We start from the raw sequence: 26,744 nt of genomic DNA, 5'->3' as shown, positions 1-26,744 counted from the left end.
AGAGAGACATCAGGCACAAAAGTTATCTCAATGCGGCTCGATCAAATCCAGCCCACACAGAATATCAAATAATTGATCTACCTGGTAGAAGTGTTGATTGGAATTAATACAAGGGAAAGTGTCATTATTTTAAAGGTTGCAGAGCAGCAAAATAGATGACCTATCACTCCATAGCATTTAAAATCAGCGTAGATGATTAATTATGACAGACAGTCCAACCACAGGCTGCTCAGTGCGGTTGGGATGGCGAAAATGACCTCTGGTTCTACGTTTCTGCACGTCTATGACTCAGTCTTTCATCTCTCTGACCGAGATCATGGAATGTCCTGAGATAGAAAAGACCCACAAGGACCATCAAGTCCATCTCCTGTCCCCGCACAAGACAACCCCAATATTCGCACCATGGGGCTGAGGGCATTGGCCAAAGGTTTCTGCAATATTGTTGTCCAGCTTGGCACCATGACTGCTTCCCTGAGAGCTGTTCCAGTGCTCCACCACCCTATGGGTGAAGAATCTCTTCCTTATGTCCAACCTAACCCTCTGCTAGGAGAGCTTCTTGCTATTCCCTTAGGTCCTATCACTGGTCACCAGAGAGAAGAGCTCAGCACCTGCTCCTCCTCTGGTGAGGAAGCAGTAAACTGCTATGAGGTCCCCCCCTCAGTCACTTCTTCTCCAGACTGAGCAGATCAAGTGACTTTAGCTGCTCCTCATACGACTTCCCCTCTAAATTCTAGGCCAAATGACACAGGAAATATGCTGATCTCAGGGGCTTCTCTGTTAGGCAGGATGGAAAAAAACCAACCCCACAACAGAGAAAGCATCAGGTTAGAGTTGGTTCAGAGCTGGAAACAGTACAAGGGAAAAGGAAAAGAAAAGGGGTGCGTGCTCTATCACCAGATCACATGTGAACTTCACATCTGACTTCACCCATCCAGGATATCCTCATCTTGATGTTGAAATACAATAAAACAACCTCAATGTCAACAAGGCTAAAGGCAAGGAAGATGACCATCATAAGGCTTTGGATAAGGAGCCATTTCCACCAGAACACCTAACCCCGTTGACATCCGTGCCTCAAATGTGATTGCAACCACACAGGATAAGGGGACTTCATGGAAAACTTACCTAAAATAAAACTGCCTTGAGCTGAAGCCTCCTCCCAGCCCAAATCTGACCTAGGTACACCACAAAAACTGCATGTCCTCTCCAGCAGCTGCTTCACTTTAGCTCTTGGGAGAGTTCAGCATCTCTCCAGGGCTCAGCTGTGCCAGGTCATGCTGCTTTATTTCACCATCCACACACATTGACCCTCCCTCTCCAGCTGCTTGCAGGAGGCTGCTCTTCGAAGGCCACAGAGGTCATTAATTTGGCCAGACTCAGAGTGGCAGAAGAATCATAGCATGTCCTGAGCTGGAAGGGACCCACAAGGATCATGGAGTTCAGCTCCTGCCCCTGCACAGGACAACCCCAACATTCACACGATGGAGCCGAGGGCATTTGCCAAATGCTTCTGCAATATTGTCAGGTTGGGTGCTGTGATTCTCTGGGGAGCTGTTCCAGTGCTCCACCACCCTCTGCGTGAGGAACCTCTTCCTAATGTCCAACCCAACCCTCCCCTGGCGTCTTCCTGCCCTTCCCTTGGGTCCAAAGAGAAGAGCTCAGCACCTCTTCCTCCTCCTCCCATGTGAGGAAACTGTAGACTGTGATGAGGTCTCCCCTCAGTCTCCTCTTCTCCAGGCTGAACAGACCCACTGACTTCAGCTGCTCCTCACACAGCTTCCTCTCTAAACCCTTTACCAACTTTGTGGCCTCCTCTGATGCTTTCCAGTAGAACCACAACTGGAAAGTGGAGGAGGTCTTGGGCTCACCTTCCCTTGGCACAGGTCTAAGGATGAAGACCACCCAACACCACTTTGGAGCAGCTCTTACCTCTGGAGGGCTATTTTATACACACCCTTCTGAGAGTTAACACACGCTCTCGAGCTCACTCTTAACTAGGTTGACTTTTGTTCCCCAATTAATGTGTTTTTAAGACTTTCCATTCAGAGTTTGGTTCTTTTCCGGCCTCCTCGTTGATGAATAATCATTAACTATCCATGAAAGATTTAAATTGCCTGTGGAATTCATGAGGTATTAAATGGGCATTATATTATCAGCCACTCTAAATGTTTTGTTTCCTTTTCAAGACCATTCATGAGATGTTTATGGATTGTGGATTTATGGAAGCCAGGGGATCTCTTTAGGAGTAATGTTCCATACCCCAGTTACAGTCAACAGCTGGAGCCTCCGTGCAGGAAAATGTGAGGCTGTAAGCTCAAAAATAATTAACCCCTGCTTCAGAAGATTTCAGCACACAAAAATGATGGATTAAACCCTAAAAATAAGCTCCGAAACACAAAACACAAGCAAATCTATGAGCTGCCATCAAGAGTAAGGTGGTACATGGTGGCCTTGCTCCAGAGAGGACCTGGTTGCTGCTACTGCTCTCCCAGATACATAGTGGTGGTTTAACTTTTGTGCCTGCGCTGAGATGGAAAAATAGGTGGGAGCAGCCCCACAGCACCCCAGCTGCTTTCTTCCATCAATACCGACCCACAGGTCATGAGGAGAGAGATTTTTGATTTTGCCATGAGGATCCCTGGCTCCCCAAAGCCTACTTCACTCCATCCCAAGGTGGGACAAACCAGCTTGAGGGACACCAGCCTCCTCTTGGGAGGGTTTCAGATGGGTCCCACCAGAAATCGGGCTGCAAAGAGGCAGTGTGAGGGTAAATCTAGACACAATCACTCCAGGAGACCCCATACAGCCCTTGGGTTCCCCAGACTATCAGTTCTCCAGGTCTAGCACCTATTTTCATACAGGGAACAGAAAGCCACGATACAAAGCCAACCAAGAGCTCACCGGCACAGCAACATCCAAAAGCGGTTTATCAGGGAAAGTTTGAAATCATTTTGCAGGGATGAACTCCATTTCATGTTTGAGAATAGGAGAAAACCTCCCTCCTGCAGAGAGCGCAGAGGACTCGGACTCTGCAGAAGTTACGACACTAAAAAAAAACCAGTCCCATAATCACAGAATCCTGGAATGGTTTGGGTTGGAAGGGAACTCAAAGCCCATCCAGTTCCACCTCCTGCCATGGGCAGGGACACCTCCCACTGGATCAGGGGCTCCAAGCCCCATCCAACCTGGCCTGGAACCCCTCCAGGGATGGGGCAGCCACCACTGCTCTGGGCAACCTGGGCCAGGGCCTCCCCACTCTCACAGCAAAACATTTCTCCCTAAGATCTCATCTCAATCTTCCCCTCTTTCAGCTGAAAGCCATCCCCCTTGTCCCAGCCTTGCACTCCCTGATGAAGAGCACAATACATGTGCATTGCATGGACAGTGCCATAAAAGAAGAAATAGCTGCTAACAGCCCCAAAAAACTACTTTTTCTCCATGGCAGGGAGCATTCGTCACTGTGTTCAACTAAATCTTGAGCATTCCTCTGCAAGAGAAATGGGGGGAAAAAAAAGAAGAAGCAGCTGCCTCTTTAATGCACTAATTATTATCTCAAAACACTAACAGGATTAGCAAGCAGGATTTAGTGGTTGCCTCCTGAAAAATCATTAAGTGCCATTAGAGAAAATTAACCTCCCCGGTTCTGTGAGCTGCTTTTGAGAGCCTGGGTCCTTCTGCATCGACACGATGAACCCCTGGCTAGGACACAACAGAGCCCTCTTAATATCGGCTCTCTCTTCCCTCTATTAATTCACCAACTGTGAATTAAAGCTGCATCACTCAAGGTGTTCCGGCACTACTGGGAACGGGAGCACCAAAGAGGAGACATCATAGCGAGGTTTGGGTTAGAAGGTCTGGGTTGGAAGGATCATCAAGTCCAGCTCCTGCCCCTGCACAGGACAACCCCAACATTTATAACGCATGGCTGAGGGCATTGGTCAAACACTTCTGGAATACTGTCAGGCTCGGCACCGCGACTGCTTCCCTGGGAGCTGTTCCAGTGCTCCACCACCCTCTGGGGGAAGAACCTGCTCCTAATGTCCAACCTAACCCTCTCCCTGCCATTCCCTCGGGTCCAGAAAGAAGAGCTCAGCACCTGCTCCTCCTCCTTGCCACGTGAGGAAACTCCAGACCACAATGAGGTCTCCTCAGTCTCCTCTTCTCCAGGCTGAACAGACCCAGTGACTTCAGCTGCTCCTCACACTCTTCCCCTCTAAACCCTTCCCCAACTCCGTGCTCTCCTCTGGATGCTCTGCAGCACCTTTAGATTCTTTTTATCCTATGGCCCCAGAACTGCCCCCAGTGCTCAAGGTGGTGCCGCTCCAGTGTGGAGCAGAGCGGGACAATCCCCTCCCTCTCCCGGCTGGCGATGCCGTGCTGGATGCACCCCAGGACACGGTTGCCCTCTTGGCTGCCAGGGCCCTGCTGGCTCACGGTCAACTTGCCATCACCCAGAACCACCAGATCCCTTTCCCCAGGGCTGCTCTCCAGCCTCTCGCTCTCCAGGCTGTGCGGACACCCAGGGTGCCGTGTCCTGGGTGCAAAACCCAGCGCTTGCCCTTGTTCAGCTCCATGCGGTTGGTGATTGCCCACCTCTCCAGTCTGTCCAGACCCCATTGCAGGGGCTCTTTGCTCTCAAGAGACGCGACCACGTTCATGCAAACCTCGTTTACAATTCCCTTCCCCACATCTTGCTCTGCCGTTCCCCATTGCAAGAGAAGTCAAAGCATCCCATCCCCGGCTGGCTCAGAGAATCACTGGCCAAAGGCTTTGCTGGAATAAGGTCCAGACACCCACGTCCAAACCTCACACCAGATCCATGTCAGGGTGACCCAGGGTGTGCAACGACCACAGTGGGGACCAAACGGCTTCGGGGAAGCGAAGGCACACGCTTTGCCCTCAGTGAAGCAAAGTATAGAGCTCAGATTGAACACTGAAATGCAAATAAAAGTAGAGCAGGGATCAGGCTGCTCACAAGGTTTTGCTCCTGCAAACCTGATCTGGTTGAAGACACCCTTGCTCACCGCAGGGCAGGTGGAACTGGATGATCTTCATGGTCCCTTCCAACCCAAACCATGCTATGATTCAAACACAGTGATGCTCACTGGGGATGGACCAAAGATGCCTAAGAGCAAGGGTGGGAGTGGCCTTAGAGAAGGTATCATCCAGCTGAAAGAAATTGATTTCCAAAAGCTGAAAGCCAGCAGAGACTGAAAACTCCCAACCCGAGGGAGAAAGGTGACCGCGCTCATCTTGTGTAACGACTGCAGCCCCGCGGCTGCTGCAGCCTTGGGGACATGACAAGGGAACAAGTGACATCACGATGCTGCAGCCACTGGATAGATCTGCACCCTCAATTCCCTGCCTGAACAAGGGGAGATGAGGGTCTGGCAGCCCGGCAGCAGATTTTAACCCTTCATGTGCCTCAGCTGGAGCTGCCTGAGCATCACAGCTGCCTCTGGATCCGGGCAGGTGGGTTTGCATCACTGTGCCAGCATATCCAGGCTTCCCTCTGCTTCCACCACATCCCACAAGAGATTTCACCGAGGCTTCTCATTTTCCAAGAATCCCAAAGCTGAGGACAAGCAGCACAGTTTGTCCTGAGGCTCCTGTTTCAGGAGGCTGGCAGGGATCAGCTGTGCTCCATTCCAATGCATCCTCAAGGAGGGGAGATGATGCCCCAAGACAGCCACTGGTCCCTTCTGCCACCCCACGTCGAGGCTGCAGAAGGGCTTTCAGATCAGGGCCACCAAAAAGGCCCAAAGGAGATGGAGCACATTGGTGCCAGGGAACGCTTTCCCTGCACAGCAGCAGCCTCTGCCGGCACCGGAGCCACAAAGCAACAGCCATAGCATGGCCAGGGACTGAAAAACCTCTTGCAGACACCAGGAGGGATGGAAAAGATACTGGGAAGATCTTAGAATATAAGCTACAGTATGTAAGATATGCACATTCCAGCTGAAAGAATTACATCCGTCTTGCTCTGGCGTGCACTCGCATCCACACACAGCGCTTATGGCCATTCTGTGCATCCCAGTGCTGCAGCTGCAAAATCCCATCGTACAACACATCCACACCACCAGAGCCACACTCCACCATACGAGACTTTGCCAAGCAGAAGCCCCAGAGCTCTTCACTGCTTCCCATCCACCCCACGCTCCCAAAACGAAGTCCTAGGCAAGCAAAGCAGAAACCACCTCAGCAGCATCCTCACTGCCCGCTAGATCTCTAAAGGGCTTCTCCAGACCTCTAAAGGGCTTCTCCAGACCTCTAAAGGGCTTCTCCAGACCTCTAAAGGGCTTCTCCAGACCTCTAAAGGGCTTCTCCAGACCTCTAAAGGGCTTCTCCAGACCTCTAAAGGGCTTCTCCAGACCTCTAAAGGGCTTCTCCAGACCTCTAAAGGGCTTCTCCAGACCTCTAAAGGGCTTCTCCAGACCTCTAAAGGGCTTCTCCAGACCTCTAAAGGGCTTCTCCAGACCTCTAAAGGGCTTCTCCAGACCTCTAAAGGGCTTCTCCAGACCTCTAAAGGGCTTCTCCAGACCTCTAAAGGGCTTCTCCAGACCTCTAAAGGGCTTCTCCAGACCTCTAAAGGGCTTCTCCAGACCTCTAAAGGGCTTCTCCAGACCTCTAAAGGGCTTCTCCAGACCTCTAAAGGGCTTCTCCAGACCTCTAAAGGGCTTCTCCAGACCTCTAAAGGGCTTCTCCAGACCTCTAAAGGGCTTCTCCAGACCTCTAAAGGGCTTCTCCAGACCTCTAAAGGGCTTCTCCAGACCTCTAAAGGGCTTCTCCAGACCTCTAAAGGGCTTCTCCAGACCTCTAAAGGGCTTCTCCAGACCTCTAAAGGGCTTTTCACCTTAGAGCTCAAAAGAAAAGACACCACACCCCAACATTCAGGAACCAAAGCACTTTCCCAAAGGAGCTGGGATGGGGTTCACCACCCCACCGCACCCCAGGGCACCCACTTACTTGGGGGTGTGTGCCTCGTCCACGCGATGCCCCAGCTGGAACTCGTGGGACTTGCTCCGGTGAAGCACGGTGAAGCCAGGGATGAGATGGATCAGTTTGCGTGACGAGGGTGGAGGCGTCCCAGGAGGCTTCAGTTTATTCCTCCGTCGGACCGGTGGCGTGCCTGGTGGTGTCATCATTGTCACGATGTTGGGGGTACGTGGAGGGGTGTGAGCAGCGTGTCGCTGGCGTGGGGAGGGCGGCAGAGAGCGGTGGCCGGACTCCAGGGGTGGGCACAGCCCTGGGTGACCTTCCACAGTCAGCCGGTCCACGTGGGTGTACATGGGTCCGTGGGGAGAGCCCGCATGGCAGTGATGCTGCCCACACTTGGGTTGGACCTTGGGGCTCGGCGAGAGGTGCGTCCTGCCCCATTGCCCCGGCTCCGGCTGGCAACCGGGGCTGTTCTCCTTCCCTGGCTCCGTTGTCGGCCACTGGATGGTCCAATCCTGCTTGGAGAGGCTGCCACCTGCGACAAAGTACACGGACATGGCCATGTGGCATGGCAGAGTCCTCACAGTCCCCACCCCAGGACCACATCCACCCCCAAAATCCCAGCAAGCTTCAAGTTCGCTACACCCGTGCCAAACCCAAGTGAATCATGGAATGGTTTGGGTTGGAAGGGACCTCAAAGCCCATCCAGTTCCACCCCCCTGCCATGGGCATGGACACCTCCCACTGGATCAGGGGCTCCAAACCCCATCCAACCTGGCCTTGAACCCCTCCAGGGATGGGGCAGCCACCACTGCTCTGGGCAACCTGGGCCAGGGCCTCCCCACCTGAACAGCAAAACATTTCTCCCTAAGATCTCATCCCAATCTCCTCTTTTTCAGCTGGAAACCATTCCCTCTCCTCCCATACCTGTGCCCCCTGATCCAGAGCCCCTCCCCAGCTTTCCTGGAGCTCTTTTCAGCGCTGGAAGCTGCTCTAAGGTCTCTGCACAACCTTCTCTTCTCCAGGCTGAACAACCCCAACTGTCTCAGTCTGTCCTCGTGCAGGAGGTGCTCCAGTTCTTGGATCATCTCCGTGGCCTCTGGCCACACTCCAACAGCTCCATGTCCTTCCTGTGCTGAGGGCTCCAGAACTGGATGCAGGGCTCCAGGTGGGGTCTCACCAGAGCAGAGCAGAGGGGCAGAATCCCCTTCCTCTCCCTGCTGGTCACACCCTTTGGATGCAGCCAAGGACACAGTTGTCTTCCTCAGCTGCAAGAGCATTTTGTCAGCTCATATGGAGCTTTTCATCCCCCAGCACCCCAAGTCCCTCTCCTCAGGGTTGCTCCAAATCCATTCTCTGCCCAGCCTGGATTTGTGCTTGGGACTGCCCCGACCCAGGTGCAGGACCTTCCAGTTGGCCCTGTTGAACTTTGTGAGTTTTGCACAGATCCAGCTCTCCAGCCTGTCCAGGATCCCTCTGGAAGGCAAATACTTTGAAAGGGTTTGAGAGGTCCATTGCCCACATGTTTCCTTACCCTGCTGAGCCCCCCACCTGTGTCCCCACCACCACACCAAAAGATGGTACGGGGATACGACACCCCTTGCCCAGCCAAGGCTGCTGCCCCCCCATCTCACACCTGCAAACCCCCCCTCTTGCCTCTCAGCGGTGCCATTTGCATAAAGGAGGGGAGGGGGGTAATTAAAAAGGGCTTCTAGTTATGCATCTCCACTGGCACAGAGATGAGCAAAGGGCTGTGAGGAGCAACTTCACAGCATCACAGCGACAGACCCAATCCCAGGTCCCTTCGCCAGCTCCTTTTGATCACTTCTGCTAAGAAAACCAACATAAACCCACTATCTCTATTTTAAAAAACCTCCTTTCCCCATTCCCTCTTTGATTATTAATTGCCTGCCCTCTTCCCTCCCCAGCCTTTTCAAGGGGAATGGTTTATTTCAAGCTCCAGAGGAAAAGGAAAGGAGGAAAGGGCTTTGGAAATTAAAGCTTTAGGACTGGACTGAGAGAAAAACAAAAATCCAGGGAGAAAAGGAGCATGAGGAGGTTTCTTGAATCATTCCCTCAAAGCAGAAAACAAAAAATAAAGCAAGTCCTCTCCAGCTGCTTTCTGAGTTGTTTCTCCAGCTGCTACAAAAAGCCCTTTGACCCACCAAGAGGCTCATAAAAAAGTTAACGCCCTTCCTTGTATTGGAATTAAGGAAAAAATCCCGCTGTAGGAAAGCCTCAGCTCTGCCTGGATGGAACTGCCAGGATGGAGCTGCGCCTCCAAAGCCACCGCGGGCACACACAAGCCATCGCCTTGCCGAAACAGCCCAATCCATGGGAGGGACACCGCAGGTGACAAGTCAGAACACATCACCCCCAAAAGACAGCCCTGCACGGGGGACATCTCACCAAGGCCACCCACAAGCCCGCAATCCTGTCTGCTCAACCCAATGCCACACAGCCAGGCTGGTCCCTTGTCCCCAAGGCCACCAACGGTCACCAGTCCCCAAGGCCACCCCAGCTGGTGACATCCACCTTCCCATATAGCCAATGGCCATGGTGAAAGAGGACAACGCCATGGATTAAATCCTTCTGCGAAGCCCTTGACCCCTCCGGTTAATTAACCCGCAGGCAGGGATTTGCAAATGTATGCAAATCAAAGTGCTCCTGCATTGGCTGCTCTGCAAGCATAGATTTACATAACTCCGAACTGCCCGGATGCTGCTGGCCCAGCAGCATCCCTACGCTCCCAGCGTCGGCAGTAATTAGCAGCCGCTAACGAAGAAGGAGAACCAAGGCTGCTTCTCACAGCCTGCAGCTCAGCCATAGCATCGTGGCCGCTGCGTCTCCCCCTCGTTGCAGTCCCCTTTGCCGCTCGGCTCTGTCGTAACACGGCTGATGCACTCGAGAGCAAAAATAACCCATTATGGGGCTGGTGGGTGCGTCAGGGCTAAAAATACCCCGGCTAAGCTGGGGGAATGTATTTTCAACACACGGCTGCTTACACGCGGGCTGCAGGTAGTGGGCACTCTGCTTGATGAGAGACACTTCAGCTGAGAACGCACTTGAAAGGCAAAATATAACAACAATAAATACCCAAACTCTTCTTACTGCAAAGCATCTTAAATGCTTTCGGATTTCTCGTCCCCCTCCGGGATCCCCCAGGTGTTGCTGCTCTGCCAGAGCTGATTCTCAGCTGGAAACGCAAGGGAAGAGTTCATGTGGAAGGAAACTCCTCTTTGTTTTTATCAGCAAAGGATGTGGACCTGTTAGAGTGAGTCCAGAGGAGACCACGGAGATGATCTGAGGGCTGGAGCACCTCCCAGACGAGGACAGGCTGAGAGAGTTGGGGTTGTTCAGCCTGGAGAAGAGAAAGCTGCCCCATCCCTGGAGGTGTTCCAGGCCAGGTTGGATGGGGCTTGGAGCAACCTGATCCAGTGGGAGGTGTCCCTGCCCATGGGCTTTAAGGTCCCTTCCGACCCAAACCATTCCATGATTGCCCAGTTTTCCCCATGTTCTGCCTGCCTCAACGGTGCTGCGAGGCTGCCTGGTCACTCGTAAAAGCCTCTTTGTTTTGTTTAAAGCGGGAATATTTATGGCATACTTAAATGAGCATTGGCTACACCTGCCCACCATCCATCTGACCTCCTCGCTCCTCCCAGCTGCCACCGAGCCCCGGCCACCGGGAGAGAAAAATGGGCTTTATTAACCTCCTTTGTGCTGCCGCTACCTCCCCGCTCCGCTCAGCCTCCTTCACTCCATCGTACTTCATTAGGGAAGAAGCTTCTTCTGAGCCACTCCATTAAAATAAACAAGCAAACAAACTCTGGGGAAGAGGCAGAGAGGAGCACCCGCCGTCGGGATCAAGAGATGCAGAGGGATGGGGAAACATCACCAAAAAAGCCATTTTTTCCACCCCCCCCCCCCCCCGGTTCCAGAAGATGAATAGCAAATTTTGCTTTGATTTCCTAAAACAAAACATTGGGAAATAACATTCTGCCCCTTAGGGAGGGATGAACTCTGCAAGTCTTTATACCACGGCCAGGGCAGCTTTCAAATTTGCCCCAAATGGGGATGCTCACTGCTTTTCATTGTCGTTGCGTCTCACCCTGGCCGACCCCGCGCTGTCCCTCAGCTGCCCACAGCTTGGCCAACTCATAAATATTCAGCTCCAGATCGGTTTTCCCGGTAGGACGGCTAATAACCTCCACGCATAACTCACTAGTCACACACCATCAACTCCTCAATCCACAGCGGCCCCGCTCAGCTCTTACTTAATATTAAATTAATCCCCCTTTGCGTTCAAAACTGATGCCTTGGCTGCTAATAAAATACCGCTGCCAAGGGTAAGGTTTCGCAGCCGAGAAAAATCCGATACAGACTGGTTAACACAATAGAGCAGGGGTTTAATATAGGGTTGCCGCTATATTTGATAAATATAACAGGGTTTTGGTTTATAAGCTGCATCCCTGCTGCCCCCGGGATGCTCAGTTTGGGAAGGGGCTCATTCCCTGCCACCAAACCCCATCCTGGCAAAATTCATTGTCATTTAAGTGATAAAACAGCATCCTGCTTCCTCCCTGCCTCCTCCTCAGCCCCTAATTCCAGACAGAATTGGCCTGGGAAATTAGATGCCACCAATTAACAACTCAATAAATAGAGATTGATTGAAAAGGTTAATACTGTACCTCATTCCTGCTTTATTAATACTAATCTTGACTTCTAGAAATCGACCACTAACGCACTTGCAAAGAAATTACACGATGTTTTAAAGAGGCAGCAACTTGTTCATTAATTCTATTTTCAGACTAGAACCATCTCATAGAATCACAGAATCATCAAGGTTGGAAAAGACCTCTAAGATCATCCAGTCCAATCGCCAACACAACCACTCCATGCCTGCTAAACCACGAGCCAAAGCGCCACATCTGTATGGTTTTTGATCCCCCCCGGGGATGGAGACTCCCTCACCGCCCTGGGCAGCCTCTGCCAGGGCTTCACCAACTGCCAGTGAAGACATTTTGTCCAGTATCCAATCTAAGCCTTCCCTGGTGCAACTTGAGGCCATTTCCTCTCATCCCATCACCTGTTCCTTGGGAGCAGAGTCCAGCACCCACCTCACCACAACCTCCTTCGCGGGAGCTGCAGAGAGCGATGAGGTCTCCCCTCATCCTCCTCTTCTCCAGGCTAAACAGCCCCAGATCCCTCAGCCGCTCCCAGAACCCCTGTTCTCCAGCCCTTTCCCAGCTCCGTTCCCGTTCTCCAGACACGCTCCAGCAGCTCAATATCTTTCTCGTACTGTACTCTCCCTTGTACTTTATCTCTTGGTTTACAAGGAGATAAAACACAGATAAAAAGCCACGTCCATCATAGCACGGTACATCTGGGATTCCTTTTGGAGGGGCTGTGATAACCCGATGGACCCGAGATCCCAGCACTGCATCCCAAGACATCATCGCTGCCACCCAGAGATGCAACCCCCACCCCAACACCCAGATGGCTTCTCAGGGCCACGTAAACCTCTCAGGCGCCCAGCTGTGGGTCCAGCCAGGAGTAAGACAGCTCCCATGAATCAAGACAGCACATCTAGCAGCTCATTCCCCTCAACAGAGGGTTGGTAGCACGTTGGATGGAGACCCAGAGGGCAACGGGACACAAAACAGGCCAGGGCAGCTTTTAAAGCCGGTGTAGAACTTCCTTGCCCAAGCTCGTAGACAAAGCTGGTGGCAAGGTACCAAGATATGGAGTCATGAATGGATGGAGCACAACATCGCATTAGCGCACCCCAGATGAGAGCACTACAGCTCCACTGCTGCTCGGACCCAGCTGCCCCCAACAGCACAAGAGGGACATTGCCAACGTATCAGAAACTGTTCCGCCCCATCCAAAACGCTGGTGGGACCACGGCGCATCTCAGACCCAGCCCCGAGCAGCTGGATGGAATGATCTGTTCCCATCATCCAACCTCAGACTGGAGCAGTCAGCAAGCATCTCACCCTGACCTCGACAAGAGGTATCAGCACCGTCATCCCCCCACACGCAGAAGAGGGGCAGAGGCTGTGCTCCCCCTCTCACGGGGGGCTAAAGGCAGGGGGACCACCGAGACAGGGCCATTTGACCTGGGAAAGGCTCTGCCAAGCAGGGAAACACTGGCACAGAGGCAGGGGAAACGCAACTGTGCTGAGCAGGACACAAAGAGATCATCTCCCAACCCAAGCGGAACTTGCTACACCCAAATCCTCTGGAAATTTAGAGGGATTTGGTCTTCTGTGCTCCCCAGGGAGGTCCTGCATCCCTCCCAGTGCCCCAAGCTGCCTGTTCCCAACGCTTTAGCCATCCATCAGACCACGTGCCCAGGGTTTTCTCCAGCCACCAACAATGCCAGGGACCACCGCGCTGCAGAGCCAGAGTCTCCGGCCCCAGCAGAGCAGGAACAGACCTTACAGCATCTCTGCAACATCAGAGGGACAAAACAACAGCTCTCACTGCAAAGCCCAGCCCACAGCCCCCACCGGAGCGGCACGATGATGGATGGAGTTAAATGGAGCGCTGGGGAAGGCAAACACCAGCGGTGCCTGGATAGCAGCAAACTCCCTCCTGCAGGGACCCAATGGGCCACCAAGCCGCATCCCACCAGGAGGGCTGGCAGCCCCATCACTTGGCCCATTAAAAAGCAAATCGAGCAGCGAGCATCCTCAGTTCCCCCCTATCCTGCCACTCAGAAACCACCGGAGGAGCAGAAGATGTTCTAGCATCTCCACTTGCAGCTGCCGAGCTGAAGGCTCCTGTGGATTTTCCAAAGCACGAGTCCCACTGGGGCATGGGGGAGTTAGAATCGCAGAACCATTAAGGTTGGAAAAGACCTCCAAGATCATCAAATCCAACCACCAACACGCCTACTAAACCATGTCTCAAAGCACCACATCCATACGTTTTAATGCCGACGGTGACTCCACCACCGCCCTAGAGTAGGGATTTCCTTGGCTGAGGAAGTGGAGGGGCAGGAGGGGAGCTGGGGGGGGGGGGGGGGGGGGGGGGGCTGGGCTGAGCCAGCACAGCAAGTAAAGCAGTATTTGTTTGCAACAGGCTTTGAAAGTCAAAAGTATTTAAACAAAGAGCAGGCTGAGAGTCTTCCTCCGGCTCCAAGGGAGGCATCGATGTCCTTCCTCAAATAGTGGAGCGACTTAGTGAAAATGCCAAAGGGAAGGAGGGCAGGAGCACAGGCAGGAATTGGATTTAAGAGAGTTAAAGAGCATGGGGGAATCCTGCTTGGTAGGAAATGCCAGGCTGGGTTCAGCCACCCCCATCTCCCTGCTCCGGCACAGGGGTGGAAGCGGCTGCTGCACCCAGGGCAGCAGCAGCGTGCGGTGGTGGGAAAACTGTGCCATCATCCACCAGCACCAGCCAGGACTGCCACGCCGTGCCGCAACAAGACACACAGGAAACCCAGAGAAACCACAGTTAGCACAGCAGGTGGATGAAACCAAGATCCATGCTGGAACCCCATCCCTGGGATACATCATGCCAAGCAATGGCAATAGCGGGACACTGCCGGTCCCCCAAAGCTTCCTCGTGGTGAAACCACATCACCCTCCCCATCATCCGATGCAGCCTTCATCACACACGAGGAGGTGAAGTTGAGGCTCTCTTTGGGATACACACACCTAGAGAAGAGCCCCCCCCCCCCAACTCTCCAGCTGGCCCTTGCCAACAGCAGCCCCGCAAAGTGAACCCTGGGGCCAGGACAGCATCATCCAGCGAGGGGAGGCTGGGACAAGGTGCCAGGAGAGCTGGATCCTGCACAGCCACCCATTGCATCACTGCCCCTTCCCCAGGCAAACACGGCTTTTGAAGCAGCCCCCAGCTCCAAACCCCCCAGCCCCAAACCCCCCCCAGACCCAGAACCCCAAGCCCCCAGCTCCAAAACCCCCTCAGCCCCCAGCTCCAAAACCCCCCCAGCTCCAACCCCCTCCCCCAGCTCCAACCCCCCCCCCCAGCTCCGAACCCCCAAGTCCACAGCTCCAAAACCCCCCCAGCCCCCCCAGCTCCCAGACCGCCCCCAGCTCCGCTCGCAGTCTGGAAGCGCAGTTACAGCCGGAGCAGCTCTCGCTTCGTGCAGCCGCTCTGCAGCGCGGAGCTCTGCTGCCACCGCCCGGGAATCCGCCAGCGCCGCACTCGCATCCACAGCATCCCCTGGCCTCCCCCCTGCCCCCCGAAACCCCGCCGGCCCCGCATCTGCGCCCCACCCACCCACACCCCTGGGGACCGGCCAAAATGCACCCCCCCAAATTCCTGAAATCCCACCAGCCTCGCACCCCCTCGCATCCTTGGAACTCCCTGAATCCCTGAAACCCCACCAGCCCCGTATCTGCACCCCATGCATCCCCAAAACCCATCCAGCACTATGTCTACAGTCCACGTATCCCCAAAACCCATCCAGCCCCGTATCTACACCCCTTGCATCCCCAAAAGCCTCCAGCCCTGCATCCGCACCCCTTGCATCCCCAAAATCCCCACCAGCCCCGCATCTGCACCCCCTCGCATCCCTAAAACCCCACCAGCCCCGCACCTGTGCCCCCTGCATCCCCAAAACTCCAGCAGCCCCGGCATCCGCACCCCCTGCACCCTCCACATTCCTACCACCCTGACACCCCCCCACATCCCCAGTGTCCCCCCAGCACCCCCCTCAGAAGCTGCAGGAAGTCACCCCCACTCCCTGGGAAGGGGTTTGGGGTGCAGGGGTGCAGCCAGCTGGGAGCGATGCTGAGCAGCAGGATCTCGCTGAGTCTCAGGGGTTTCCCTCCAGTCTGCTGGCTCTGCTAATTAATTCCCACAAAAGCCCTCATGGACAAGAAGGCCAAGGGGACCCTGGGGCGCGTGGCCAGCAGGGCAAGCGAGATTCACCTCCCACCCTGCTCTGCCCCAGTGAGGCCCCATCTGGAATCCTGGGTCGAGTTCCGGGCTCTCCGGCTCCATAAAGACAAGGAACGATTGGAGAGAGCCCAGTAGAGAGCATGGAATTGGCTGGAGCATCTCTCTCATGAGGAAAGGTTGAAAGACCTGAGTGTGTCCAGCCTGGAGAAGAACAGGCTGAGAGAAGATCCCATCAATGCTGGTCAATATCTGACAGGAGGGCCAGAATCCATTCAGTGGTGCTCGGTGGCAGGACAAGGGGCGATGGGCACAAACCGGAGCGTGGGAAGTTCCACCTCAACATAAGGAAAAACTGCTTTTCTGTGGGAGTGATGGGACACTGGAACCATCTGCCCAGGGAGTTGTGGAGTCTCCTTCTCAGGAGAGATCCAAACCCACCCGGACGCGCTCCCGTGCAAGCTCTGGAGGTGACCCTGCATTAGCAGTTTATTGGACTGGATGAGCTCCAGAGGGTCCTTCCAACCCCAACCATGCCGTGATCCTGCTCCTGCGAGCAAGAGGGATCAAGGGGGCCCTGCAAGAAACACTTCCCCCTCCTCAGGCAAAGCCTTCCAGCAGATAACACACAATTCATCACTCCCCAGAGAAACGCGCCACGGTGCACACTCCGGAGACACGGGGATGCCCAAGAGCAAAGATGTCCCCATGGGCAGTGGGCACCTGACTATCTCCCAGGGGTTCAGCAGCTCTGCAACCCACGGAGAACACTCTGCAAACAGCTCCAAAGCATTCGAGCCGTGCTCTCGGGGTCACCCCAACGGGATGGTGCCACTCACCCCAACGGACTCAAGGGGACCCAGCCAGCAGGCACAAGGGTGCCGGACTCACCAGACTTGTGGACGCTGCGCAGGCAGGAGAGGGAGGCGTTCAGACGGGCACACTCCTCGCTGTTGGCTCCAAACTTCTCCACAGTCGCACAGACCTGATCGTCGGTCATGTCCAGCAGCTCCTCCAAGCTCAGCTGCCCGGGGGCAATCTCCTGACGGGGAGGAACAGGGCAGGAGTGAGGAAGGAGGAATAAACCATCCCAGAGCATCCTCTAACCAGCAACTCGGGGCACACAGATGAGAAGATGCTCCATCCCGCTGCCCCGTTTGGGTTATAGACCCAAACCCACTCATTTTCAACCTCAATCTGCATGAAAATCTGGAGGGCACAGCTCGAGGCTTAGCGTGATGTCAGGTTCTTGCAGTCTCGGGTAACTCCAGACCCCTCTCAACACCAGGACACCTGGAGGCACCTGAGCACACACTGGCAGCTTCGAGACAGGCTTTCCTCTTCCCTGGGGGTAGTCTTAGGGAAGCACCACCGGGTGCCACCCCCTCACTGCATCCATCAGCTGCAGGAGCCCAGGACATGGCAGAAGGATGCTGGGACCTGCCATGGAACCACCACGCTGCAAGAGGGACAGAGTCTCCTTGCATGAAGTCTCCCTGACACTCATGTCCTCCACTGGGATCAGCGATGGGTGGAGGAGAGCTGTGTGGTGACCCTGGCTAGCACATCCTCCCATGGGCTTGCAGCTCCATTCATTGCAGTAAAACAACTTGATCCTTCCGCTCTGGTCTCCAATCCCACTCCCAACCACCAGTACGGTCATATCCAGCCTGCCCCAAGCCCAACAGATAGCTTTGAGCCAGTCTCCATCTCGGAAAAATCTGCTCCCTTACCTAGTTTTGCTCGAGGATCCCACAACCCTCTGTGTAAAACAGTACCGGAGAGGCTCAGCACCCAAACCCGCAACACGGCCCTTCCCATTCCAGCACACTTCATGCCCAGCCCTTACCTCCATCACCTCCTTGCGGATGTCAACAATGCGGAACCAGTGCAGGAGCTGTGGGAAGCCCTCCAGCTTGGCATTGCGCTCCTGCAAGGCCACCTTCCTCTTGCAGGACAGTTGCCGGCTGAAGTACTTGACCAGCTTGCTCTGGAAGAGAAGGCGAAAGCCCTGTGGGATCCCTGCCATGATCCCCCACCCATCCCACAGCAAGAGGGGGACACGAGAGGGGGTGACCGTGGACACCTTGGGCTCTGCCATCCCTCTGCCCCGTTCCCAGAGGACACACAGCCCCTCAGAACACCCCCTGTTACCTGCTGCCAAGCTTCTTCAGTCAAGGACCCCTTTAGCATCAAGTCAGGTGTCCAAAGGGGGGCATTTCCCCCCCAAATAAAAACCCCTTTCTCATCTCCTTTTTCCCCAACCCAGTGTGCTTCAGTGCTGGGGTCACGTTCAGAGGACCCCACAACAGAGGGAGGAAAGGGGACACCGGGGCATCACTTCTACACACTAACCAGCCTCTCCCAGCACCCAAAGGACTCTCTCCTCTCTCTTACACCCAGGCTCAGCGCAAGGAGCTCTGCCCAAGCATCCCCTTTGGGAGCAGCCACAGCACCACAGCTGCGATGCTGACTTCACTCCTTATCCTCTCTCTCAGCTCTCCTTCCTCCCACTGTCCCTCATCGCCACAACCAGAGCCATCAGCCCCTCTTTGCTCAGCCGTGACCCCATTCCTCTGCCCATCATCCCCCCCTCGAGCCTTCCCACCACGAGGCCAAAGACGCCGCGTTACCAAATGCAAACTGACAGCTCCCAAAATAAAGACGCTGAGCGACTGCCCTCCTTTCTTTGAAATATAGAGCAGAGCCCAGCTCACTGGAAACCTGCTGGGATTTCCTGCTCCTGCTTTTCCAGCTGGGTGATTCCCCGCTGCCAGCAGCACTAGATGGTGCTGTGGCCCTGCCCACTGCCAGCTCCTGCGCACCCCAAAAATAGACGAGCAAAATATGTGATGGTTTGGAAGAGAGAGATGAGGGAAGAAACCCTACTGCAGCATCGCAGGGTTTGGGAGAGCTTCCCCATCTCTCCTTGGTCCCTTCTCTCCAGTGATGGCCACAGGGCTCGGTGTGATGGGAGCGAGGAAAATCAGCCCCCCTGCACCCACTCATCATGGTCGGGGTGAGCTGGGTGCACCCAGAGAGGTGTAAAATAGGCAGAATTTGGCTCTTCCTTGCTGCTTGGGGAAGGACCAGGCAGGACAGGCAAGGGAGAGGCTGGTGGTCCCCATCCTCTCGCAAGCAGCGAGACCGCACAGCCACATCCCATCAGCATCACCACCAGCATCACCCAGGTGGGTGGGCAGGAGCTGGATATGCCAACAAGGTGGCTTCTCCCCAGCCCTGACCTGGCTAATGGCCACGGGGATTAATTATTAAAGATTAATACTCAAATTAGAGGTGGAGACAGCAAAGTGGAAGGCTGGAGAAGCCAGAGGGAGGCTTGTGGGGCTGGCTGGGCTCAGCACCGCCCTGACCCGCAGCCAGGGCTGCCCTGCAAGAGAAGCCACTCTCCCAATACAGACCATCAAAAGGGTTCAGGGTCAGCCCTGGTCGCATATCCTAAATGCATCCCAAACCCTTGAAGGGGAAACAGCAGCAGGCAGCTCGAAAGCACAGAGAGGCAACTCCTGCCCCCCACAAAAAAAAACAAACCCTCTCATACACACAACCACAGCAAAAACTCTCCTGAAAACATCACCTCCAACCCTGCCATCCCGCTCTTCTTTCTTTCCCCTCTCCACACTCCCCCCTAACTAAGAGCCCAAGGGAAACCAAAGGTGATACCAGAGCCACAACAGCCTCTCCAGTGCCAAAATCAGGGTCCTGGAACGGGGACAGAGCTGGAGACCGAGTAGCAGCCTCCTCCTCCACCACCATCACCACCCAGAGACATGCTGGGAACAGGGTAAGGATGGGAGGAGTGGAGGGAGGGACTTAAATTTCCAGGCTCCAGGTGTGGGAAATTCATCCCACCCATCCTTTGAGAGGTCAGAGGGGTCATCATTAGCACTAATGAGGATCCAGGCATGGGCTGATGCTCTGGTCCCTGGGTCTGCTCAGGCCGGGGGAAAACAAGCCTAGCGAGGCTCTGCCAAGTCCACAAGCACTTCTTGTTTTGCTGAGAGCTTCACCACCTGATCTGGGAAGGGAAGCGGCCGAGACAGCCCCACGCTGCAGGGGAAGCCCCATCCCGTGGCTGCGGGGATGCTCTCGCTCACCCCGAGCTGCTGCTCAGCCCTCCCTGTGAGGGATGGAGATATTGCAGACGTGATAAATGCAGCTCTGCTCTGAAGGCCAGATCCTGCCTCACGCTCCAGTCATAGCATGACTCTCTTCAGCCTTTCTGTGCCTCAGTTTACCCATCTGGGAAATGGCAGAGGGACACACTGCCGGTCTAACTGGGGATGATGGCAGTGCTGCAGAGCCGCAGGAGAGCCCATACGCCTTCCCTTGGAGCTGGGGTTCAGTTTTTACACCCTTTCAAGCACCTCTCCCCCCCTCCAGCACCACGAGGGGGTAAAGAGAGGGTGCAACACTCCAACAAAACCGGGTAAAGCCACGAGTAGCGCCTTCCCCTTGGCCACAGTGAGGGACCAGAAGCTCCTGTGTCCCTTCATCTACTCTCTGAGGCTCAGACCTGCTGAAAACCAAGACCCCTGCAGGTCTCTGCTGCCCCACAGGGATGGGAGCAGGCAGGGGAGGGATGTCCCCGCTCCACGTCACTCCCCTGGGACCCTGGGTCACCCCAACGAGGCGAGGGGCTGGGATCACCCAGACCTAGAGCCCCCTCCACCACCTTCTCTTTGCTTCGCACCCCGACGGGGATTTCCAGCTGCCTCCCGTCACCCCGAGCAGGATTTCCCCTTGTGCCAGGGTTCAGAGCGAGCGGCTGCTCCCCACAAGGAGCCAAACAGACAGTGCGGGAAGGCGGCTGCACCCCCTGGCACAGCACCCTGCGCCCGCCCTGACGTCAGCCAGGATGGAGACGGCACCGAGCCCTGCCTGGAGACCAGGGAGAGGCAGCGGAAAATCCACCTGCAGGAGCACAAGGTGAAAATTAATTAACATCGCAAAGGCTCTGCCAACACCAGCACCCTGCGAGCCATCGAGGGGGAGCCTACGCCTGCCAGGACACCCGTCCCGCGCGGCACGATGGCATCAGCACATGCCTGTGCCCGATGCCTTTGTGCTGCAAAGCAGAGGGGTTACTCTGTGCCTCCAAATATTCCCAGCAAAGCAGCAGGCTACAACGGATGGTATCCTACAGCACATAGCCACAGCCGGAGCAGCTCTTCCCTGACTCCTACCATGGGGCTCGTTATTCCAAAGACACCTGGAGCACCCCTGGGCTGGGGAATAGCTTGCCACGGTTATATCTTCTCTCTCAGGGCTCTTTCCAGACCCTGCTAGCCTCACATGTCATCTCTGCCTCTCAGCATCATTTATCTCAAGCACTGTAAAAGGTCCCCAGGGCTCTTTTCAGGAGTACAGGGGCTGAAATGGCTCAGCCCAGCGTCCTGGAGATGCCTGGTTCTCCAGGAGGATAGAGCCAAGGGATAAGAGTGTTGTGCTCACCCACAGCATTAGACATCAGAGAATTACACAATGGTTTGGGTTGGAAGGGACCTCAAAGGCCATACAGTTCCACCTTCCTGCCATGGGCATGGACACCTCCCATGGGATCCGGTTGCTCCAAGCCCCATCCAACCTGGCCTGGAACCCCTCCAGGGATGGGGCAGCCACCACTGCTCTGGGCAACCTGGGCCAGGGCCTCCCCACCCTCACAGCAAAACATTTTCTCCCTAAGATCTCATCTTAATCTCCCCTCTTTCAGCTCAAAACCATTCCCCCTCATCCCATCCCTGCACTCCCTGATCCAGAGCTCTTTCCCAGCTTTCCTGGAGCCCCTTTCAGCACTGGAAGCTGCTCTAAGGTCCCCCCGCAGCCTTCTCTTCTCCAGGCTGAGCAACCCCAACTCTCTCAGCCTGTCCTCGTACGGGAGGTTCTCCAGGCCTTGGATCATCTTTGTGGCCTCCTCTGCACCCACTCCAAGAGGTCCATGTCCTTCCTGTGCTGAGGACTCCAGAATCCGCATGCCCAGGCAGTGGAAACCGCAGCGATGGGGCAGCGTCTCCTTTGGCCGCAGCCCGTGCGAGTTTGCTAAGAGCCACAGCTCTTCCCCGAGTGCCTCTTCCCATCCTCACCGTGTGTTTGTTCAACCCCCAAAAGCATCCCAAGAGGATGGGATCCTTCCTAGCGGGAACACGGCTGCCCAGTGAGGGGAAACTGCTGATCCCGGGGTTATCCCTGAAGCTATTTGCTGGTTTCTGGGAGCCCTGTGAAATGGGGTGGGGGGGGATTGACCCCAGTGGAGTAACAGAGAGCAACACAGCCAGAAAAAAATCCCCCCTGAGCACCCACTGACTTCTCCTTCTCACTTTTACCCCGTGCTGCCCCCCAAGCATGCAGGCAGCAGCACTCCTCTTACATATTTACACCCCAAAACGTAAATTTAGAGATTCAAAGCACGACTGCCACTCTCAGATGCAGAATAACGCCCCACCACCCACACCGGACCAGGAAGGGGCAACAGGGACAGCCGCTTCCCTCCCACCCTCCTGTTGTGACGATGATCTGCTGCCGTCCCAAAGGAAGCAAACTGGCCCCGACTCCCACTCCAGGCAGCGTCAGTCGGTGTTTCGGTCTCAGCCACTGCCTGGGATTCTGCTGGAACTTGTTCCAAGGTGCAAGCAAGACCAAAAAACCCTCCCAGCGCCAAAGATTGCTGCCGAAACTGGGCTGGAGATGGTGGTACCCATCCCAAAGGAAGGATGCTGCCTCGCAGGATGCTGCCACCGGCTCCCCACGCAACGGCAGCGCACGAAGGATGGGGACTCGCATGTACCTTAAGGTGGTTTATAAAGAAAAAAGTATTCAAAAACTTCTAATAATCCAGCAAAATCTGGGTTTGGCATACGAGGATTAACCAAAAATCATGGATTCACCCATGTTATTCCAGGCGCGTGCTGATGCAAGGACCGTTCAAAGTCTCCCTGGGGGAGGTTCCTCCCTAGCCCGCCTGTCCCTGGCCACTGTCCCCTTCGGCTCACCAGTGCCTGGCCCGGCTCTGCTGCCACCAGATGGGAAGGGAAGAAGCTCCGAGTGGGGCCTTCGTGCCTGCGTCACGTCCTTGGGACGAGGCGGTGGCGGCAGGGACTCAGGGCCAAGCTCGGCTCCTGCTTACGCTGGCGGCAACCCAGGACAACGCCACTGGGAGCCATGGGCTCCTATGGAGCCGCTCCAGACCTACACCAACATCTTGGCATGGGGAATCTGGCCCTGAATTCATCCGTTGTCATTCCCTTCCAGGGAATCACCCCATTTCTGCGCTGAAAAGCAACGGGTGAGCATTAGCAGGGATGCCCATGGCTGAGACATGCGGCAGCCACCCTGGTTTGGGGGTGTCTTAAGGGAAGGTGACGTTGGGGCTCCCGGTAGTGGGTGCAGCACCATCCATAGGGGCTGGAGAGATGCTTCCTTGCGAGCACCCAAGATTTGCAAGGCAGCTTCCCTGCAGCCACCTCCAGACCTTACACCCAGACCAAGCTGAGCTGCCCCAGTGACACCAGGATGCTGCTTTGCCCACGCCCCACTCCAGGGTGCCGGGAAGGAGCATCCCACCAGGATGGCTTCCACACTCCTCAGCTCCCCTTGGTCCCATCCACGGGAGGGAGGCAGTAACTCATCAGACCCTAATAAGGATGTCACTCCACGTGGGATAAATTGTAGTCCTGCACCTCTGGATATTGGCTTTTTTGAGGGGTTTTGAGCCTGCCCGCCCCCCAGCAAAGTCTCCCGCACACCCCTGAACTGCTGCTGCTTCATCCCCACCTCCCTCTCCCTCTTCTGAGGCTGCTCCGAGGCCTTGCATGGACCACGAGCTCCAGGCTGAGCCGGCAGAGAGGTGGGATGGGATCAGGGAGAGGCAACGGCAGGATTGGGGGGGGGAAACACAGCACAAGTCAGTGTCGGAGATGCAGAGTGGGAGGCTGCACCCCAGTTTTGGGGTCCCTCCTGTGAGGGACACAGCAGCACAGCGAAGTCCCGTTTGCTCCCACGGTGCTCAGGACCTTCACGAATGAAAGCAAGAGGACAGCGCATTTCAGTCACAGTCCAGAGCCAAAATCTGCCCCACAGAGGGGCTGCGGGATCCATCGGCCGAGCGCAGGAATCACTGTGCCACCACGTTTGGGTCCTCAGCGAGAGCTGCCAGGTTATAAAGCACCAGCCAAGAGGCCTGAGTGGGGCCAAGCTCCAAAATCCACCCACACACAGCACCAGCTTTGCATCAGCCACCTCCGCACCCCCACAGACCCGTCGGTATCCCCCTGCGGTCACGGCACCGTTGTGGCCACGGTTCTCCCTGCTGTGCCGCTGGCATGGGGCTCCGAGCATCCCAGCCTGCCCAGACCTTCCCTGCCCATCCCGGCCCACCAACCTCCTCCTGAACCCCAAATCCACCCCCAGCCAGGTCCCAGCACACTCCAGGGGGAGCCTTTTCCTATAGGGCTACGACAGATGGGGCCCCGCTTGGCAGCTTCTGCCTATATGGATTTTACCCATAAATAAACCCGGCTGCTCCAGGGATGAGGAGCCCCACAGCACCGGGCCAACGTGCACACCCCTCACCACTTTCCCAGCATCTCAAGGAGCCTCTGGCGTGGAGAGGTTGAGGATTACCCCCTTCCCGGCTCGTGGCGAGGCCAGTGCTTCCCTTGGCATGGCCCCACTGCCTTCATCCCCAGCAGCATCAAGGTCGTGGCTCAGCAAAGCATCCCCCTTCCCACCAGGGAAGCCGGGAGGGTTTGGGCAGGCGCTGCACTGCTGCGGTGGAGAAACCGGGGGCGAGGATGCTGGCCTGCCTCCCAGTCGAGGGGATGCAGCCGGCTCCGGAGGCAGAGGAGTACGGGGGGTGAGAAAGATGCAGCCAGGCTCGGGGGATGCAGCTCGGTGGAAGGTGGGCCAAGGGGATGCACCCTGGTGGGGAAGTAGGAGCCCACTGGAAGGGATGCAACCAGACCAGGGGGATGTGGTCCAGCAGAGGGGCTGCAGCCTGGCCGAAGCAGGAGTCTGGAGGAAGGGATGCAGCCAGCTCGGGGTGATGCAGCCCGGTGAAAGGAGTGCAGGTGGGCCGAGAGGATGCAGCCTGGAAAAGCAGGAGCCTGGAGGAAGGGATGTGTCCAGGCTGAGGGGCACAGTCAAGTGGGAGGGATGCAAGGGGACCTAAGGGATGCAGGTAGGAGCCTGGTGGAGAGATGTGGCCAGGCCAGGAAAATGCAGCCCAGTGAAAGGGATGCCAGTGGGCTGGAGAGGATACAGCCCAGCCAGAGCAGGAGCCTAGAGCAAGGGATGTGGCGAGGCCAGGGTATGCAGCCTAGTGGAAGGGATGCAGGTGGGCCAAGGGGATGCTGCCTGGTAGGAGGTGGGAGACGACGGGAAGGGATACAGCCAGGCCAGGAAGATGCGACTGAGTGGAAAGGATGCAGCCTGGCCAAAAGAGGAGACTGGAGGAAGGGATGAGACCAGGCCAGGGGGATGCAACCTGGTGGAAGGGATGGAGGTGGGCGCAGGGGATGCAGCCTGATGGGAGATAGGAACCCACTGGAAGGGATGCGAGCAGGCCAGGAAGATGCAACCCAATGGAAAGGATGCAGCCTGGCCAAAACAGGAGACCGGAGGAAGGGATGCAGCTAGGTTGGGGTGATGCAGCCCGGTGAAAGGGATACAGGTGGGCCAAGGGGATGCAGCCTGGAAAAGCAGGAGCCTGGAAGAAGGGATGTGTCCAGGCCGGGGGGATGCAGCCCGGCAGAAGAGATGCAGGTGGGCTGAAGAGATACAGCCTGATGTGGAGGCAGGAGCCCACTGGAAGAGATGCAGCCTGCCAAAGCAGGAGCCTGGAGAAAGGGATGCGGCCAGGCTGGGGGGGACGCAGCCCGGCAGAAGGGATGCTGCCTGATGGGGAGGCAGGAGCCCACTGGAAGGGACGCAGCCGGGTGGAAGCAGGAGCCTGGAGGAAGGGATGGGGCCAGGCCAGGAGGATGCAGCCCGGCAGAAGGGATGCAGGTGGGCCGAGGGGATGCTGCCTGCCGGGGCTGCAGGAGCCCGGGGAGGAGGGATGCTGTGGGGGTGCGGAGGGATGCTGTGGGACCGGGGGGGATGCCGGGGGGGTTGCGGGGGGGCCGGACCCACCTCGGGGCCACCTGCAGAGCGCGCAGCCTCACTCGGTCGCACCGCAGCGCCGCGGGGGAGCCCGGCGCGGCCCGGGGTTGGGGTGGGGGGGGGCGATGGAGGGGGAGAATGCATTGAATATATAGGGGAGGGGGGGGGTCAGCGGGCCCCTACCTCCAGGGTGCGGATCTCCTTCTGCGTGAGGTCGTTGGAGGCGGCGCACTTGGTGCGGAGCCCCTCCAGGTTGGAGATGCTGATGTCGATCATGTTCTGGACCAGCTCGCACTGCTGCAGCGCCTTCTGCAGACTCAGCTGCTGCTCCTCGCTCCTCGTCATGTTGTCCTCATCCATCGCTCGCCGCGCCCCCCCCTCCCCTCCCCTCCACCTTCCTCCTCCTCCTCCTCCTCCTCCTCCTCCTCCGCCAGCCCCCCCCTCCCCGCGGTGCCCACCGAGCCGTCCCCGCGGCGCCGCGGCCGCCTCGCTGCCCCCCCCGCCCCCCCCAGCATCCCCGGGTGCGGCGGGGCGGGGGCGGGGGCGGGGCGGGAGCCGCACACACACACACATCCCGCACACACACACCGCACACACACACACACACCCCCCAAACCCGACCCGGCACCCCCGGGCTCGAGCAGGGAGCGGGGAATGGGATGGGGACTGGGGCAAGGGAAGGATGCTGTGATGGGGGGGGAGGGCGGGGGGGAGAGCAGGTGCAATGAGGGGGGGACCCTGGTGTGATGAGCAGAGCCTGGTGCAATGGGAGGGGGACCCTGGTGCAATGGGAGGGGGTTCCTGGTGCAATGGGGAGA

At 56.4% G+C, this 26,744-nt stretch overlaps 1 protein-coding gene across 4 annotated transcripts in view; it reads right to left on the bottom strand.

Moving 5' to 3' along the window:
* The window catches only part of KSR2 (kinase suppressor of ras 2), an 87,336-nt gene extending 61,047 nt beyond the window's left edge, over window positions 1–26,289 (bottom strand). For all 4 annotated transcript variants that reach the window (XM_054082754.1, XM_054082755.1, XM_054082758.1 and 1 more), the window contains exons 1-4: window positions 26,110–26,289; window positions 17,657–17,797; window positions 16,699–16,849; window positions 6,967–7,471 (exon numbers count right to left, since the gene is read on the bottom strand). In XM_054082754.1, the coding sequence (XP_053938729.1) occupies window positions 6,967–7,471; window positions 16,699–16,849; window positions 17,657–17,797; window positions 26,110–26,286 (974 nt within the window). In that variant the 5' untranslated portion in view covers window positions 26,287–26,289. The remainder of the gene's footprint in view (window positions 1–6,966; window positions 7,472–16,698; window positions 16,850–17,656; window positions 17,798–26,109) is intronic.
* Between the last annotated feature and the right edge of the window lie 455 nt (window positions 26,290–26,744).

Source organism: Cuculus canorus, chromosome 17 (genome assembly GCF_017976375.1).
Source record: "Cuculus canorus isolate bCucCan1 chromosome 17, bCucCan1.pri, whole genome shotgun sequence".
Lineage (NCBI taxonomy): Eukaryota > Metazoa > Chordata > Aves > Cuculiformes > Cuculidae > Cuculus > Cuculus canorus.
Note: the sequence above shows the minus strand (reverse complement) of the source record. Positions and strands in the feature narration are given on the sequence as shown.